This window comes from Melozone crissalis, unplaced genomic scaffold (assembly GCF_028551555.1).
Source record: "Melozone crissalis strain CALT ecotype California unplaced genomic scaffold, PUWL_Pcris_2 ptg000041l_1, whole genome shotgun sequence".
Taxonomy (NCBI): Eukaryota; Metazoa; Chordata; class Aves; order Passeriformes; family Passerellidae; genus Melozone; species Melozone crissalis.
The window spans coordinates 4,736,388-4,751,350 of record NW_026535819.1 but is presented as its reverse complement, the minus strand read 5'-3'; the positions used below and the strand labels follow the sequence as shown (position 1 = coordinate 4,751,350).

At 53.4% G+C, this 14,963-nt stretch overlaps 2 protein-coding genes across 4 annotated transcripts in view; both read left to right on the top strand.

Moving 5' to 3' along the window:
• Nucleotides 1-264: 264 nt before the first annotated feature.
• AIF1L (allograft inflammatory factor 1 like) lies at nucleotides 265-12,204 on the top strand. The gene is made up of 5 exons (XM_054284273.1): nucleotides 265-342; nucleotides 4,718-4,784; nucleotides 7,770-7,811; nucleotides 8,951-9,113; nucleotides 10,758-12,204. Exons 1-5 carry the CDS (start codon nucleotides 265-267, stop codon nucleotides 10,843-10,845), a joined length of 438 nt encoding a protein of 145 aa, XP_054140248.1. The 3' UTR covers nucleotides 10,846-12,204.
• Nucleotides 12,205-13,999: 1,795 nt separating this feature from the next.
• The window catches only part of NUP214 (nucleoporin 214), a 39,547-nt gene continuing 38,583 nt past the window's right edge, over nucleotides 14,000-14,963 (top strand). For all 3 annotated transcript variants that reach the window (XM_054284219.1, XM_054284218.1, XM_054284217.1), the window contains exon 1: nucleotides 14,000-14,076. In XM_054284219.1, coding sequence (XP_054140194.1) covers nucleotides 14,035-14,076 — 42 coding nt within the window. In that variant the 5' untranslated portion in view covers nucleotides 14,000-14,034. The remainder of the gene's footprint in view (nucleotides 14,077-14,963) is intronic.

The window sequence follows — 14,963 nt, the reverse complement described above, 5'->3', positions numbered from 1 at the left end:
CGATGCCGCTCCCAGGGCAGCTCCGGAGCGATCCCCGGTGTCCCGGAGCCGCGTCCTGCGGGCGGTGCGGGCACAGGGAGCCGATCCCTTCGCTCCTGCGGGATGCCCAGAGCCGGCGGTGCCTCCCCCGTGCTCGGGCACCGCGGGCTCCTGCTGCCCTCCCGGTGCGGGGCGGGGAACGGGTTAAGGGCGGGGGGCGGAGGGCCCGGCCCGGCCCTGCCCGCCCCTATTTAAGGCGGCGGCGGGCGCGGGCGGCTCGGTGCGATGGCGGCTCCGCGCCGGCCGAGCGGCGGGGGGCTGCGGAGAGCCCCGCACGACGGGCGGCTGGACGAGATCAACAAGGTGGGGCTGGGGCCGCCTCCCGACCCCTGCGGGGAGTGGGGAATGGGGAGGGGGCTGCGGAGTAGGCGGGAGGAAGAGGAGGAGGGGGGCGGTGGGTGCAGGAGGAGCTGGAGACCCCTCTGCCCAAACCCCTTTGGGGAGGGGATCCGGCCGCAGGAGGAAGCGGGGCTTGTGCGGGGATCGCTCTCCATCCGCTGGTGTTGCGGCTCTTTGCTCCCCGTGCATCGCACATCGGCAGGTCCGAGCGGGCTGGTGGGCGCCCGGGGGCTGCCTGCTATGGAATTCCCTTCGGGAACGTGCTCCGGCAAGAATGGGAACTATTGTTCTCCTGCAGGATTTCAACCTCCTCTCTGCTGTATCGAGCGCTTCAACTTTTTCTTCCCGGAATGAGAAGTTTCTGCTGCTCAGAGCTGACTCCAGCCTTCCTAGCTTTTCATTACAGCGGGTGAACGGGCTGCCCGGGATGGCTGGACGTCCCACAAGCCTCGGGCAGGGGGAATGGAACCTCCTGGATTAGTGCAAAGTGCACTGGGCTTCGTGCCCTTCATGCCAGGGTCGGGCAAGGTCCTTTCCCCCGAGCTCCAGGCTTACCCCGTCCCTTGCTTGGCATGGTTATGGGGGCAGCTCTGTTGGCATCTCTCCCAGCTAAGAGCAGTTCTGAGGGTGAAAAGAAGGTTTTAACCTCGAAGCAAACAGTGCTGGGATTTCTAGCACTTCTTAGGTGCTCCTTTAGTTAGTGACACCTTGGTGTTACAAGTACAGAAATCAAATCGCTGTACAAGATGAAAGCCCAGAGGAGATGGGCTCACCTTGCCCTCACACTGACTAAGCTATGAAAAGTAGCAATGTGGTCTTCCAGTGAGACAGTAGAGGTGAAGCTTAGGTCGCTGGAGAGGGAATTAAGTCATTAGAAATTACTCAATTAACTAGAAATTAGGTTGTGCTGTGGAAAAAGAGATGTCAGGCATAAGGTGTGGAATAAGAGCACTTGGTTAAAATGGAGCCTTTGTAACCTGCTGCTGGAAGGCAGGCACAGCACACCCTGCACCAAGGGTCTAACACATCTCTCCTAGACAAGGTGATGTGGCCCTTAGGCCGGGGATCAAGGGACTGTGGTGTACCTACTGCTGCAGCTTTTGCTTCTCCAGAGCCTCCAGCATCACACAAGCACAAGGTGGATGCATGATCCTTAAGCTGGTGCTGAGCCTGTGAAGCTGTGCTTGCTGTGATGCTGGGAATGTGTCACTGCTGTGTCCCCAGGCTCAGGGCTGTTCCCATGCAGGGGACAGTTTCCCTATCTCTCCCCTAAGCTCTCATCACTTCTGGCCTTTTCTTTGGCTGAGGTTTGGGTGACAGAAATGAAACAAGCTATGTGACTTCCCACTGACAGGGCTGCTTGTTTGCACCCTTGCTGCCCTGTGTGCTGGCTCAGCGCTACGAGCTGGGGTTTGAGCAGCTCAAAACCGAGCTGCAGATAGCACGGGTGGCAGATGCCCGTGGATCCTCAGAAGCCATTGTGCTCTGGGCAGCAACCCCCACGCTGCTGTGCTCTGCCAGCTCTGTGTGGCAATGGGGGAGTGCAGCAAACAGCCTCACACCTCCCTGACAAACAGCTGATACAGAAACTTGGGCTGATACTGTGGCTGGAGCCAGGGACGGGGGTTTCCCCAGCACTGGAGAGCCCTGAGGCTGTAAAACAGTCAAGTGCTCCTAATAAAACCCATCAGGCCAAATTCCTATCAGGCTTAATCTCATTGTCTCATCCTAACACTTAGCTCCCTCCAGCCCTGTTTTCCTGGCTGGTTTCTACCCCAGAGCTCTCTCTGGGATATGGGTCTGGCAGGCAGAAGGCTGAGTGCACATGTGCTGCTGAAGGATAGCTGAGTACTGGTGCTGGTTCCTCTCTTCCAGCCTGAACCACTCTTGTGGGCTCCCGTCTTGGTTGTTCCCCTCTTTTCAGGCAATGCAATCACATTGTCCAGCCTCGTGCATCAAGGTGGCAGGTCTAATCCAGCACAGATTAGTTTCAACCTTGTTTTACCTTCTAATGCTCTGGGCTGCAGGGAAGGAATTCAGCCTGTTAGAGAGCAGGTGCCTGCTTCTCCTGAGCATCCCTCTTCTTCTGAGCATCCCTCAGCCCTTCCCAGCCCCTGCAGGCAGGGTGGCTGGCATTCAGCACTTCAACATCCCTGTGAGAGCTTGGCCTGCCAGCTGGAGTCACCTTTTTGGGGATCAAGGATGGATCTGGCTTTGCTCAGGTTGTCTTGCAGGTAACTGGGGCTTGTCTGACTGAGTTTATTGGCTTAGAAAAATCAAGAGCTCAAGAAAGGCTGTTCAGGGCAGGAGCAGGGGAGAGGCTTTTAAAGCAGTTCTTATTAATAGAACATGCTCCTTAAAATGGGGACTTTAGCAAAGGGCTCTAGGAGAAACTTCAGCTGGGCTCTAGGAGGAACTTTCAGCCACTCTGAGTTTGAGTCACGGGCCCTGGGGACTGAATTCCTGTGTGCCATTGTGAGTGTTTTCCTTATCACAGTCACAGCCCCGCTCACACACAATGTGGAGAGTGGAATGCCTTTCAAGTACAGCCCCTTGTTGCTTCCTTGCACCTGGAGCAGAGCTGTGGTGCTGATGGGCTCTGCAGCCCCCCTCCATTGAAGCACAAGGGAACTGAGCCCTAATGCTGTGTGCAGTGTCACCTGTGCTGCTTTTGTGCCAGGTGCTGGTGGCTCCTGGGCATGTGTCCCTCAGCCATCAGGTCTGGATGCATTCCCTTCAGTGTTCACCATTTCTGTGCTGCTTCTTGCTCCCAGAGAGACACTGTGCTCTGCCCTCACATCCCCTGTTCTGCTGGGAGGTGGAAGCTGCTTGCTGCTCCTGCAGGGCAGGAATGAAGCTGTGACCTAGTGGCCAGGAGGTGTTTTGGCCCTGTTTTGGCTTTCAGGGGTGTTTGTCTTCTGCAGAGGTTGTTCAGTGGTGATGGCAGCAGGTAACACTACTCTGGTCTCTGGTGACTCCTGCTGCTGCCTGGGCCCAGGTCTCGAAGCTGAATTGGGCCCTTTGTGTTGGGCTGGTAAATGATACCCCTGGGTAGAAATAACTGAGCTAAATGAAACTGAGTTTGCAAAGGAGAGCAAAAGAAGGAACTGGAAATGTTGTTTTTCACCACAGCTCTCCATCTGAGTTGGTGACCATGGTGATGAGGGAAGCCAGTGTCACACTGGTTTTGTGGCCATGGTGTCTGGTGTCCCATCTGGAGTTTCTGGGGTGGGAGGAGGGGGTGTCAGTCACTTCTGTCCTAGTGGGCTTCCTACAAAACCCTAGTTCAGCTGCAGGGAAAAGACTTGCCATAGCAGTGAAGGTTTGAGGATTCCCTGAGCAGTCCAAGCTCCCCTGTCCCAGTGAGGAAGGAGGGAGCAGCTCCAGGTGTGTGGGACCCAGAGCACAGGAGCAGGATTAGGATGGCCAACAGTGATCAGCACACAAGGCTCTTAGTGACCCATTCCTGACTTCCCCATGAGCAGTGGTGAGGAACACATTCCCAGAGTAGGGAGCAGCCTCAGCCCTCCATCCACTCACCCCTCGAGGGGTTTGTCCTGGGCAGGCCATGCAAAAGCTGTGCAGATGTTAATGATTTCTGCACTGAAGAATGTGGTGTTGTGCTGAACACAGATCGAGTCATTAAGCTGTGCTGGGCTGGAGCTGGTGTGGGAGGGCAGGGACAGGAGCAAGACCCTGCTGCTCACAGCTGTGGGGAGTGCTGCTGGCAGGGCACAGCACAAGAGCTGGCTGTGCAAGCTGTGGTCTGTTCTCTTGGCTATCTGAAGGTTTTTGAGGTGGGGCTAGGGACAAGTGACCAGAAGTGAGCAGGGTAGAGGGGGGAAAATGGATATTTGGTATAAGAGTTCCTGAGCCCAAAATACCCGTCCTCTCGGGCATATGGCATTCTGCAAACTTTGCCTGCTCTATTTGCAACCCCTCTGAGTTTATCTAAGAGTTTGAAATCTGAGATAAGAGTGCTTTCTGCAAGGACTAGGAGCCCTTGCTGGAAATAAGTGCCCAATCCACATGCTAAGCGTGCTTAAGCAGAGATGTGGGGAGCTGAAACTTTGAAAGCAAGAACAGGGGCTTTCATGCAGTTATTCCAAAGGCAGGTGGGGTCCAGCCCTCCCTCCAGCTGCTGGTGGGAAATCTGAGGCATCAGAGGGATTCCCCTCGCACTGGAATGTTAATGACAAGGTGTGGAGGGATTCAGCCCATTTTCAAGTCTCCTGGTGCTGTTGCTCAGCTGTGACTCTCTGGGAATTGTGCCCTTTGGAGGTGCCCTCCAGGGTGTTTTCACACCTTTAACCTTGAGGATTTTTTTTTTCTGTTTTAGGAGTTCCTCTGTGACCCAAAGTTCAGTAATGAAAAAGGCCTGGAGGAGAAGTTGGCAGTGTTCAAAGGTGAGAACTGGAGGGTCGCCATGTCCTTTGGGCCTTACTGTTTGCTCTGAACCTGATTATTTTCCTCAGCACTTGGGTGTCACCAGCCTGAGATTCTCGGCCAAATACAAGTGACTGAGCTGGGATGGATGCCTTCCTCCTTGCTTGTGGGACTTGGTGAAACTCTCTGGAGAGGTGTTTTCCATACAAGCCTTTGTGGAAAACACCTCTCCAGAGGTGTTTGCAGGGACTTGTCACCCTACAGACACCCTGCCTGGCAGCTGCTGTTACTACAAAACCTGCTGTGTGGGCAAAACCCTGGGGAGCAGCAAAGGAGGATGGTTTCTGTCTAGTTACCCAGCAAGCTAACTGGCATAACGGGCAATGCAATAGCTGGACTCTATTTTTTGTTTTTCCAATATGTAGGAGGGCCTCATTCCACAAAGCAGAAGTGTCAGCTGCTTTCTGGAGGAGTTGGGGACTTCCTCTCTCCAAAAGTTTTAGTTCTTTCCCAGCAGAGGGAACACAGCACTGATATGTCTAGTTCTGGCCAAAGCCTGACTCCAGTGGGTCAGCAGATCCTGGGCTTAGGTTTGGGCCTTTTGCTGGGACAGAGGATAGAGAAGCAGCTCAAAAGCCTGGAGTCCTCTGGAGCTTGTCCTCAGACTGGTTAGAGGACAAGATCTGGCAGGGTTATTCTGGTGTACCCACTTTGTTTCCAAGCAGTGGCTGAAGGCAGTTGGGAAAACATGCCTGCGTCACACTGCCTCGAGGCTTGTGCTCAGCCTGGCTCTAACCAAATAAAACCTGACCTTGCTTCCATTTCAGACATTGTCTGCTATTTCCCTTTGAATTCTGGCTTTGCAATCCAGCGAGGAAGAAGCTGGCTGGCGTTTTGTGATCCCTTACACTGCTGGGCACAGAGGAGCCTCCTGTGCTCCCCCATCTCTTTGTGTTGCTTTTTGTGCAGCTTTGGCTTTTGGCTGCAGCCCCGCATTATTTTTTCCCATCACAATTGGGGCTCTTCAAACATTGCAACTGTAGGTCACAGGCGCAGAATTCCCTGTAACGAGAGCCTTTGGCATCTCTTCCTGCTGCCTCGTGAGTTTGTCTCCGTGGCCTGTCCCTCTCTCCAAGGCCTCCTCCAGCTCCCCCAACAATCAGCTCATTGTGTGATGATGGGGGGAATATTTCTTCTCTGCTGTCCTTCCCGCTTCCTCCTCCCAGCCTGGGGGAGGCAGAGATGGAGCCCCCATGCAGTGTTTGTGTAAATGTGTTTGTGAGGGAGGGACCGTGCATGGTTTTTGCCCCACTATATCCCTGCTGCTGGGGTGGGAGGGAAATGTGAATGTGTGAGCTGAGGCTGATGTAAAGCTGCCTCTGTTCTCTGCACTGTTGGCTAAGTGTCAGCTCAGAAGAAAAGAAAACATGGGCTGGGCATGGACATGGCAGAGCAGGGTTTGTGCCCCAGGCAGATGCAGGGGTGCCTGACCCTGGTGAGGGAGGTGGCAGCTAAAATGCACAAGGTCATTGTGGTGAGGCAGAGAGTGGGGAGAGGCAGTCCCACATCAGCCCCTAATCAGGGCTGTGTGACAGCCTTGATTTCTGCTAGGATTGGTTGCTTGATGTGAGACATTTACTCCAGCCTGAAGCATGAATAGCTTTGGTTTGTACATGGTATTTCCTGTCCATGGTATTCTGTCCTGGTCAGCTCATGGCAGCAGGAATCCATGGGCTGAGACCCAGGTGAAGCCAAGCCAAGCCATTCCTTTGCCTCCTGCCCATCAGTCCAGTTATCCCAACAATTTCCTTTGGAAGCACAGGTCCTGGGAAGACTCCATTGTGTGAAATAACCACTCTTCCCTTTGGCTCCTTAAATTAGCCTGCCACTTCTGTGTTCATGCTCATACGCCTGCTGGTGTTCCTGGAGCAGAGGCAAAAGGTGTTTTCCATTTCCCTTCCTGGGGCAAAAGAGCAGCCTGGAAGGGCTTGGTTAATTTGAGTCCTCCAAGGCTGGTGTGGGGAGCGAGTGCTCACTGCAGGGTGATTTATCCAGCTCAGCATGGATGGATGGTGCCAGCAGGCATCTTGCTCTTTCCATTTAGTGGAGCTGAGGTGATGGGGGCCTCCTGTGGTGCTGGGAGCTGTATGGTCTGTAAGACAGACAAATCCTTGCCTGAAGAGCTTAAAGTCTAAATGGGGAACAGCTATCAAGGGGTGGGGGGGTGTGTAGGAAGCTCAGGTGTGCCACTTCAAAGGGCAGAAACTGCACAGGACTGAATTCCTGAATTTTCTAACTCAAATCAGTGCTCTGCCTGTTGCAGCATGCAAGTTTTTGTCCTGCAAAGCTAACCAGACCTTCTGGAGCAGGCTCTGCCTCTCCCTGACAATGCTGGATTTGCTCAAGTCAGCAGTGTTTGACAGCAGGCTGGAAGGGCAAACAACCTGCTCCAGCATCACTGTGCCCAGGCATGTTCTTGGCTTCACCCTCTTGATGTGGTCCTTGAGCATCTCAGCTGGCAGGTGCTGCTCTGGGAGGGAGCACAGTGATGGGAGCACTGTGGAGTCTGTCCCTCATTACTGCAGGCAACTGCGTCATTTAATCCCCCTCCTAATCCGATCAAGCTTCATCTCTGCAGTGCTCAGGGGTTTGTTTTCCTTGCTACTCCTTCTGGGAGCCTGTTCCAGAGCTTTGTTTTTCTGGCTGGAAACCTTTTAACGCTGTTCATAGCCAGCTGATACCTTGTTCTGTTGCCAGTGTTTTCCTTCAGCTTAAATGAAAAGCAGCCACAATTAAAGAGAACTTAAACTCTAGAGCCCTAGAGTTGAGATAAGGGTGCTAAAACCAGGCCTTGAGATGGTCTCCCCCTCTGAACTTTGCATTCAGCAGTATATCAATCTTATCACCAAATGCTTTATTTCAGGGCTGGAAGCAGGCAGTGCTCCAAAGCCCTGCACACCCCCCTGCTCTAGAGTGCTGCTAACTTAATTCTGTGTCTCTTCCAGAGAAATACATGGAGTTTGACCTGAACAACCAAGGTGAAATTGGTGAGTGATTCTGAGCGATGCTGGGCTGGAAGAGCCACAGCCTGTCTGCTGCTGAATCTGCTGCTTCCTTCTGCATCATGGTGTTGAGGAGGAAAACTTGTGGGCTTTTCCAATGTCCAGCCTTGCTTGGACCTTGATTGCCAGCTGGGGGCTTCCTTGGCTCTCCAGCCCCTGCCTCTCAGCTTCCTCCATCTCTCCTTGCCTATTTCAAGATCTAAGCTCTTCTCAGTGCTGTTCTCCTGAAGTTCTGTTGATCTCCTCCACTTCTTTCTGCTCTAAATACTTTTTTTTCTTTCTTCCCCCTTTTTCTCCACTGAGGCCTTCTTCTCAATCCTCTGCTGCAGAGCTGGGAATTCAGAGCTGGGAAGCTGCAGGACTTGGACAATCCTAGGGCTTGCCTGGCTTGAGGCAGGAGCTGTATAAATCCATGAGCAATTCTCTGGTGCAGAGAAGCTCTTTGCTTTGCAAGGAAGGGAGCAGAGGGAAGCCAAGGACTTGGGTGTGAGTCTGGCTCAGCTGAGCAGCCCTGCTTTGGGCTCAGAAAGCACCAGTTACATAAAGTTCCAGCCTCCTGCAGGCCTGGAGCTGACACTGAAGTGTAATCACTTGTGCACTGTGCCCTTCCAGGAGGCAGCTGCCTCGTTCCCCTCCTCCACAAGTGTTGCAGCTGAAGTGCAGCCTGTGTGGAGCTGGAGAGGCCTGGCTGAGGCTTCCGGGAGGGAAGGGGCCCGCAGGTCTCAGCAGGCAGCAGTGCAATGGGAGGAAATGGCCTGTGGCGATGGGCAGGGGCGTCTGCTCCCCACTGCTTGTTTGTCTCCAGCTTTAACCCCAGTGGTGCTTCCCTCCTCCCCATCCTTGTGATTCTTGGCACCGCAATCCGAGCTAGAGAGCACTGTCCCCACGTGTCTCTGGAGCACTTGGAGTTGTCCCTCTTGTCTGAGTGTGTGGTACTTTTATCCTGAGCTGCACTCAGGATAATTGGGAAGTGATGCTCTGGACTGGGCAGAGTGGCAGTGAGCTGTGCTGCAAGGCTTTTTGTGTCAGCCACAGGGTGAGGTGGTGTCAGGTGGGAACTCATGGCTCTGTCCCTAGGGTTGGTCTGTGGGGTCACCCCTTGACAGCAGTGGTTGCTCTTGCAGATTTGATGTCTGTCAAAAGGATGATGGAGAAGTTGGGGGCTCCGAAGACCCACCTAGAGCTGAAGAGGATGATCTCTGAGGTGACTGGAGGGGTCAGCGACACCATCTCCTACCAGGACTTTGTCAACTTGATGCTTGGGAAGCGCTCTGCTGTGCTCAAACTGTGAGTGTCCCGGGATGGAGCTGGGGAGAGCAGCAGCACCTGAGCTGCTCTGGGGGCAGCTGGGAAGCACAGGCTGTTCTGTGTGGTGGAGCTGGAGCTGTGCACACTCAGTGTTCATGGAGGGAGACGAGGATCCTTGTGCAGGGCAGTCTGCAGGGTGCCATGGAGGGTGTACAAGCCCGTGGTGAGGCTGAGCAGTGGCGAGTGCTCCCAGCAGAGCTGCCTGCTGTGTGTTAGCACCAGGCTTCCTCCCACGTGCTCCATGGGAGCCATCCCCCTCCCTTCCCGAGGGTGTGCAGGCATTCAGCACTGCAGGACTGCTTCCCATCTCCTCCCTGAGGATCCTGCTGGCTTTGGGGACACAGACTTCCCCTGTGGATGGTGGCAGGACCTGAGTGAATGATGGAGCATCCTGTATCCCACAGGATGCTCCATCCCTGCCTGATCTTGGAGGGATGGGCAGTAGATGGAGATGGGGCACATGCTTAAAACAGCTGGCTCGTGCTGGGAGAGGTTTTCTGTGATACAGGCTGCCAGCACTAGCCTCCCACGGCCCCCTCTGCCCTCTCAACAGGGCTCTGAAAGTGCTGCTCTAATAAATGGCTTCCAAACACTTGCTTGGCTCCATCTCCATCCCATTGAAGCCTGGCATTTCCTTTCACAGCTCAGAGGCTGGCCCTGCTTTTGTGTCTGAAACTGCCATGAATAGGAGCTGATCCTCTCCATCCTCCTTACCCCTTTTTGAAGGCAGCTTTAGAAACACAGCCAGCTTTCCGGGCAGGTTGGGAGGAAGAATCTTGCATCCACTTCTCACGTGGTTTCTCTAAGCTGGGACATGTTTGCTGGCAGATTCTCCCCACTGTGTGCTGTGTCTCTGTTGTGATGCTCCTCTTCCAGGCAGACACAGACTTCTGACATCCCTGCTCCTCCTTTTTCTCCACAGAACCAGACAGAGCCTGCAGCGTGTCCTGTATCTCCCATCCCTCCTCCCAACTGCAGCAGCTTTCACAAACAGGTCCCTTCTCTTGCTAACAGACACCCCATTGTCTGTTGGACCCTGTAGAGCAGGAGCAGAAATGTAAAACTTGTCCTAAGAGCAGTGCAGCCCTTTGATCCATGGAGGCAGCTGGCATTCCCAGCGTAGCTGCAGTCCTCAGGGAGGAAGACAGTGCTAGTGGTTACAAAATGCTTGACATTCCTGCAGCCAGTGCCTTGCTCCTTGTTTTTGCTCTCTCCCATGGCTGTAATTGCTGTTGCTTGCTCGGTGTTGGCTTCTGAATGCTCTGTTGTGTGGTTATGTGCAAGGTGGGCCAGGAGTGGTATTTGCTTTTACGCATCAGGAGCACTTGGCATGCAGTGTGTGCCCAGGGGATTTCGGAAGTGGCTGTCTAAATAAAATGTGCTAATCCCCTGGGCTCTGAGAGGAAAACCGGCAGAGACTTAGGGAACCCACTCCTGGTAGCTGCTGGAAAAGCCAGCCTGGCAGCACTGCCCTCTGTTGGCTTTCCCTGCTTTGCTAATTATCTGAGTGCTCTTTGTAGGGGAGCCAGATGCTCTTTTTCAGCAGAGAATGCCACCCCCAATGATGGATAAATATACATTTGCTTTTTTTTTTAAATTGGCAATATCTGTTGTGTTTTGCAGGGTCATGCTGTTTGAAGGAAAAGCCAATGAGAGCAGCCGGAAACCTTCTGGTCCCCCTCCAGAGAGAGACATAGCCAGCCTCCCTTGAAGAGGACAGGCTGTAAAATGGGCACTGTTTGCTTTGCTGGTCTGTAACAGAGGTTACCTGTGCTTTGTTACTCTTTACTGTGGACAGTCCTAGTTTTCAACTAACCTGCCTTAGAGGAACAGCAAGGGAAGCTGGAGCCCCCCAGCTCGTGTCTTTCTGCTGCATCCCTTAGCCAACTCGATCTGTTAGACAGAAGCCGTAGCACCAAGTGTAATGTGAGACCAAAAAGAACAAAAAATATCCTGTGATTTTTACTCTTTCCTCTGCCCTTCCTGCATTTCTCAGACGAGGAGCTACTTTGTTCCCAGCCTATGGATTCAGAGCTGTGCTTGTCATGACAGGTTCCTGATGGTCCTTGCTGCCAGACGTGGACAAAGCCCCTGAGAGCGGCTTCATGGGTGCAAAGAAATAAGTGCCTTCTCTGCTCCATCCTCCTGTTCCTACTTTGGACTTAGTTCTTCCCCTCCTGACCTCCCCAAAATGCAAATCAGCCTCCCACATCTGCCTGATCCTATGGGGAATGTGCTTGGACACAGAGATCTGCCTGCACAGCCTGTTGGAGTGGGGACAGTTTCTGTCTGCTCTGGGGGCTCATCCTGCGGGCAGATCTCGGGGTCCAACTGCAAGTGAGGATGGTTAATGCCACCTTGGGGACCCCCTTCCTGATAAATCACCACTTGGGCCCGACCAGGAGTGTAACCTCTGGGCAGGTGGTTGTCTGTCCCATCCATGGAGTCCGGAGCCAAGCTGTGATGCCTTTGCAGCCCCACAGGATGCCTGGGGCAAGTGAAACCTCCAGGTGAAAGGAAGCTGAGTGACCAAACTGAGCCTGGCCAGAGCAGTTGCAGATGAGGATCTGTCCTCGGGCAGCTGCTCTGTCCCTCTGATTTTTGCAGACCTCCCTGTACATGTTTCAGCCTGGTCCCCTGGGATTATCCATTTCCCTGATGGATAAGCCCTCAAATCTGCAAAATAAGAAGGGCTGTAAATATGGAATATGAGCTGGGACTGTGCTATCCACGCTCTGGGTACTGTGGTGATTCTTGTTCCATACACAATTTCTGGAATTCAGGTGTTTGCTCTTTGGCCTTTCCCTCCTCTTTTCTTAAATGTTCTTGACAGCTTTTAACTTTTTTAAATCATGGTTTAGTAAGTACATTTTTTAAAGGAAATACAGATGATTAACTCTACTAGGCTGATTGTTCCTGCCAAAGGCTGCACTTTTAAATAATTTAAAAAACCAACAAAAACATTCTCACTACTGTTTGTGTGAAAACCAAAACTGTAACAGAGAGAAAAATTATGAGCAAAAGCAGCACCAGTCTACTTCAGGGACTGAAAATAAATCTTTTAAAGCTACACAGTGTGTCAGTGTTTACTGTTATCTCGTCTGAAGTTTGGTCCATATGACTGGTTGAAGATTAAGAGAGCTGGTTTCCAAGTCTGTTAATATAAACTCTTAAACAGATCCTGGAGATAGGTTTGGACTGTCTTGATCTGATTTTTATCTGTAATAACTGACTGAAAGCCATGGAGTTTGTGGGATGAAATACAGAGGCCACCTCCTGAAAGTTGGCACTTTTTTCTGACTTACTGAAAAAGAAGCAGGTGCCAGTGCTTGTTTTAAGGAATAACTTGTTTATTGAGAGCAGACACTTGCAATGCTTCTCTTGAAGGAAGGTTTTTTTTATTATTCTCTGTGCTCTGGAAGCAATTGCCCAAGGTTCTTGTCTGATGTGAATTATCTAAAGGGGAGACCACGTTTCCCAGGAAATTACTGTGTGCACTTTTTTCACATGTTTCTCAAAAGGACAGAATTTCCCTGAGATCACAGCCCCATGTCTGCTTTCTGCTGCCTGGTAGCCTCTGGGAATGCACCTGCTTTTCTTGGCTGTGTGTTGGAGCTGTTGTTCACTTAGGAAATAAAGGAAGCATATTACACGAGGGAAACGTGGATGTGATTTGCTGCAGTTCAGGTCACTGCCCAAAGCCATCATTGCTTGTCTCTGTGGAAATCCTTGTCCTTTTTGGTCCTGGAAAAGAGAATGACCTGCTAGAGCTGGAAACAGCCCTTCTCAAGATGTTCCCATAGGGCTGAGTGCTGGCCTTCTGTCTGGTTGGGAGCTGAACCCCTCAAAACTTGAACAAGTAAAGAAATTGGGGACCTGGCATGATTAAGGCCCCATATTCTGCTTTTGCATGGTTCTGGAGCACAATAAGGCTCCTCCAGCTCACAGAGCTACTGTGTTTGCAGCTCAGGCACCCTGCACTGGAGCTGACCCAGAGCATCCCTGTGCTCCCACTACAGCCCATGCCAAGGGAGCAGGATTTTAGCTGAGGGAAAGGCACGAAACTGAGTCAGGATAGGGTTAGGTTGGAATTAGGAAAAGGTTGTTCCCCAGAGGGTGCTGGGCACTGCCCAGGCTCCCCAGGGAACGGCCCCAAGACTGCCAGAGCTCCAGGATGTTTGGACATGGCTCTCAGGGACATGGTGGGACTCTGGGGTTGGCCTGTGCAGGATCACGATGCTCAATTTATCCTTGAGCGTCCCTTCCAACTCGGGAGTTTCTGTGACTCCTTAGCCCTTCAGTAATACTGATACGGGAAAAGCATCAAAGCCGCTCACCAAGGGCTGGTGGCCGGGTTGGAGCAGCCGCCTGCCAGGCTCCACCGTGGCTCGGCAGGGACAGCCGGAGCCCATCCCCTGCTCGGCCGGAGCCCATCCCCGCTGTCAGCGGGGTCTGTCCCCTCAGGATGGAGCGAGGCACAGGCATCACGCAGCTCTCAGCGCCTCAGAACGTGCAGAGGGTTAAAGCACACAGCCTTAAGCTGCGCCAGGGGGGTTTAGGTTGGACCCTGGGAGGAATTTCTTCACAGAAACGGTGATTAGATATCGGAATGGGCTGCGAGAGGGGTGCTGGAGTCACGGTCCCTGGAGGTGTTTAAGCAACGACACTCAGTGATGTGGGTGACAGGTGGTGTTCGGTCACAGATTGGATTCGATGGTTTCAGAGATATTTTCCAATCTGTGCAAAGAGGGTTTACTAAGCACAGCTGCGGTAGGGGAGGAGCCGCTGGGAGGACCCGGAGCAGCGAGAGTCGCGGCCAGAGCGGCCCCGGCGGAAGCGGAAGCGGCGCGGGGCTCTCCCGGCCGAGCGCGGGCGGCGGGACCGCGGCCGTGGGGCCGCCATGGGGGACGACATGGACGTGATCCCCGAGCGGGAGATGAAGGTGAGGCACGGGCAGAGCGGGGCTGTGGGGGCAGCCCGACGGGGGGACAGGCTGTTTAACTCGGGCCGGGGGGGCCTTGGCTTGGAGCCGGAGGGGAGCGGGACTTGGAGAAGGCTCGGCCTGGGCTGCGAGCGGCGATGGGTTATGGAGGAGGCTTGGTTGGGACCGTGGGGCTGACAAACCGGGAGGGTCGGCTCGGGATGTGGCGGGGCTGTTTGAGACATCCTTGCAGTGTTTGTGAAACAGAACCGCAGGATGGGTCAGGCTGGAAGGGACCACAGTGGTCATCTGGGCAAACCTCCCTGCTCAGACTGGTTCATCCCAAAGCATATGGCACACGATTGTCCAAATGGGTCTGGAATATCTCCAGTGAGGGACACTGCAGAATTTTTGGGCAATCTTGAGGACTTTGCAGTATAGCGTGGTACAAGCCTGTGGGGTGGAAAAGTGAAGGCTGGCATGGCCTTGCTGTAGAGGGGTGTTTATTCCCTGAGGAGGGAGTCACAGAATGGTTTGGGTTGGAAGGAACCCTAAAGCTTATCTTGTTGTAAACCCTGCCACGGACAGGGACACCTTCCAGCAGACCAGGTTGCTCCAAGCCTCGTTCTTGAGCAGTTTCAGGGATGAAGGAGAGTTGGAGGAGCCTTGTTTTGGAAGAAGAGTGATATGTTTCTAAGTCCTCCTGTCAGCATGCCTTGTGCTGGGATCTCCTGGTTTGGGGATGTGGGGCAGTGTGAGCTGGAGTCTAGCTGTGTGGAGCCAGCCTAGCCCGTCCTGTGTCACCCAGTGTTGCTGTGAGAAGGGACATGGGGGAACAGATTCCTGGGGTGACTATGGGTCTTTGTGCAGCTGCCTTTTGCCCTCACAAATAGAGTGGTTGGGCTGTT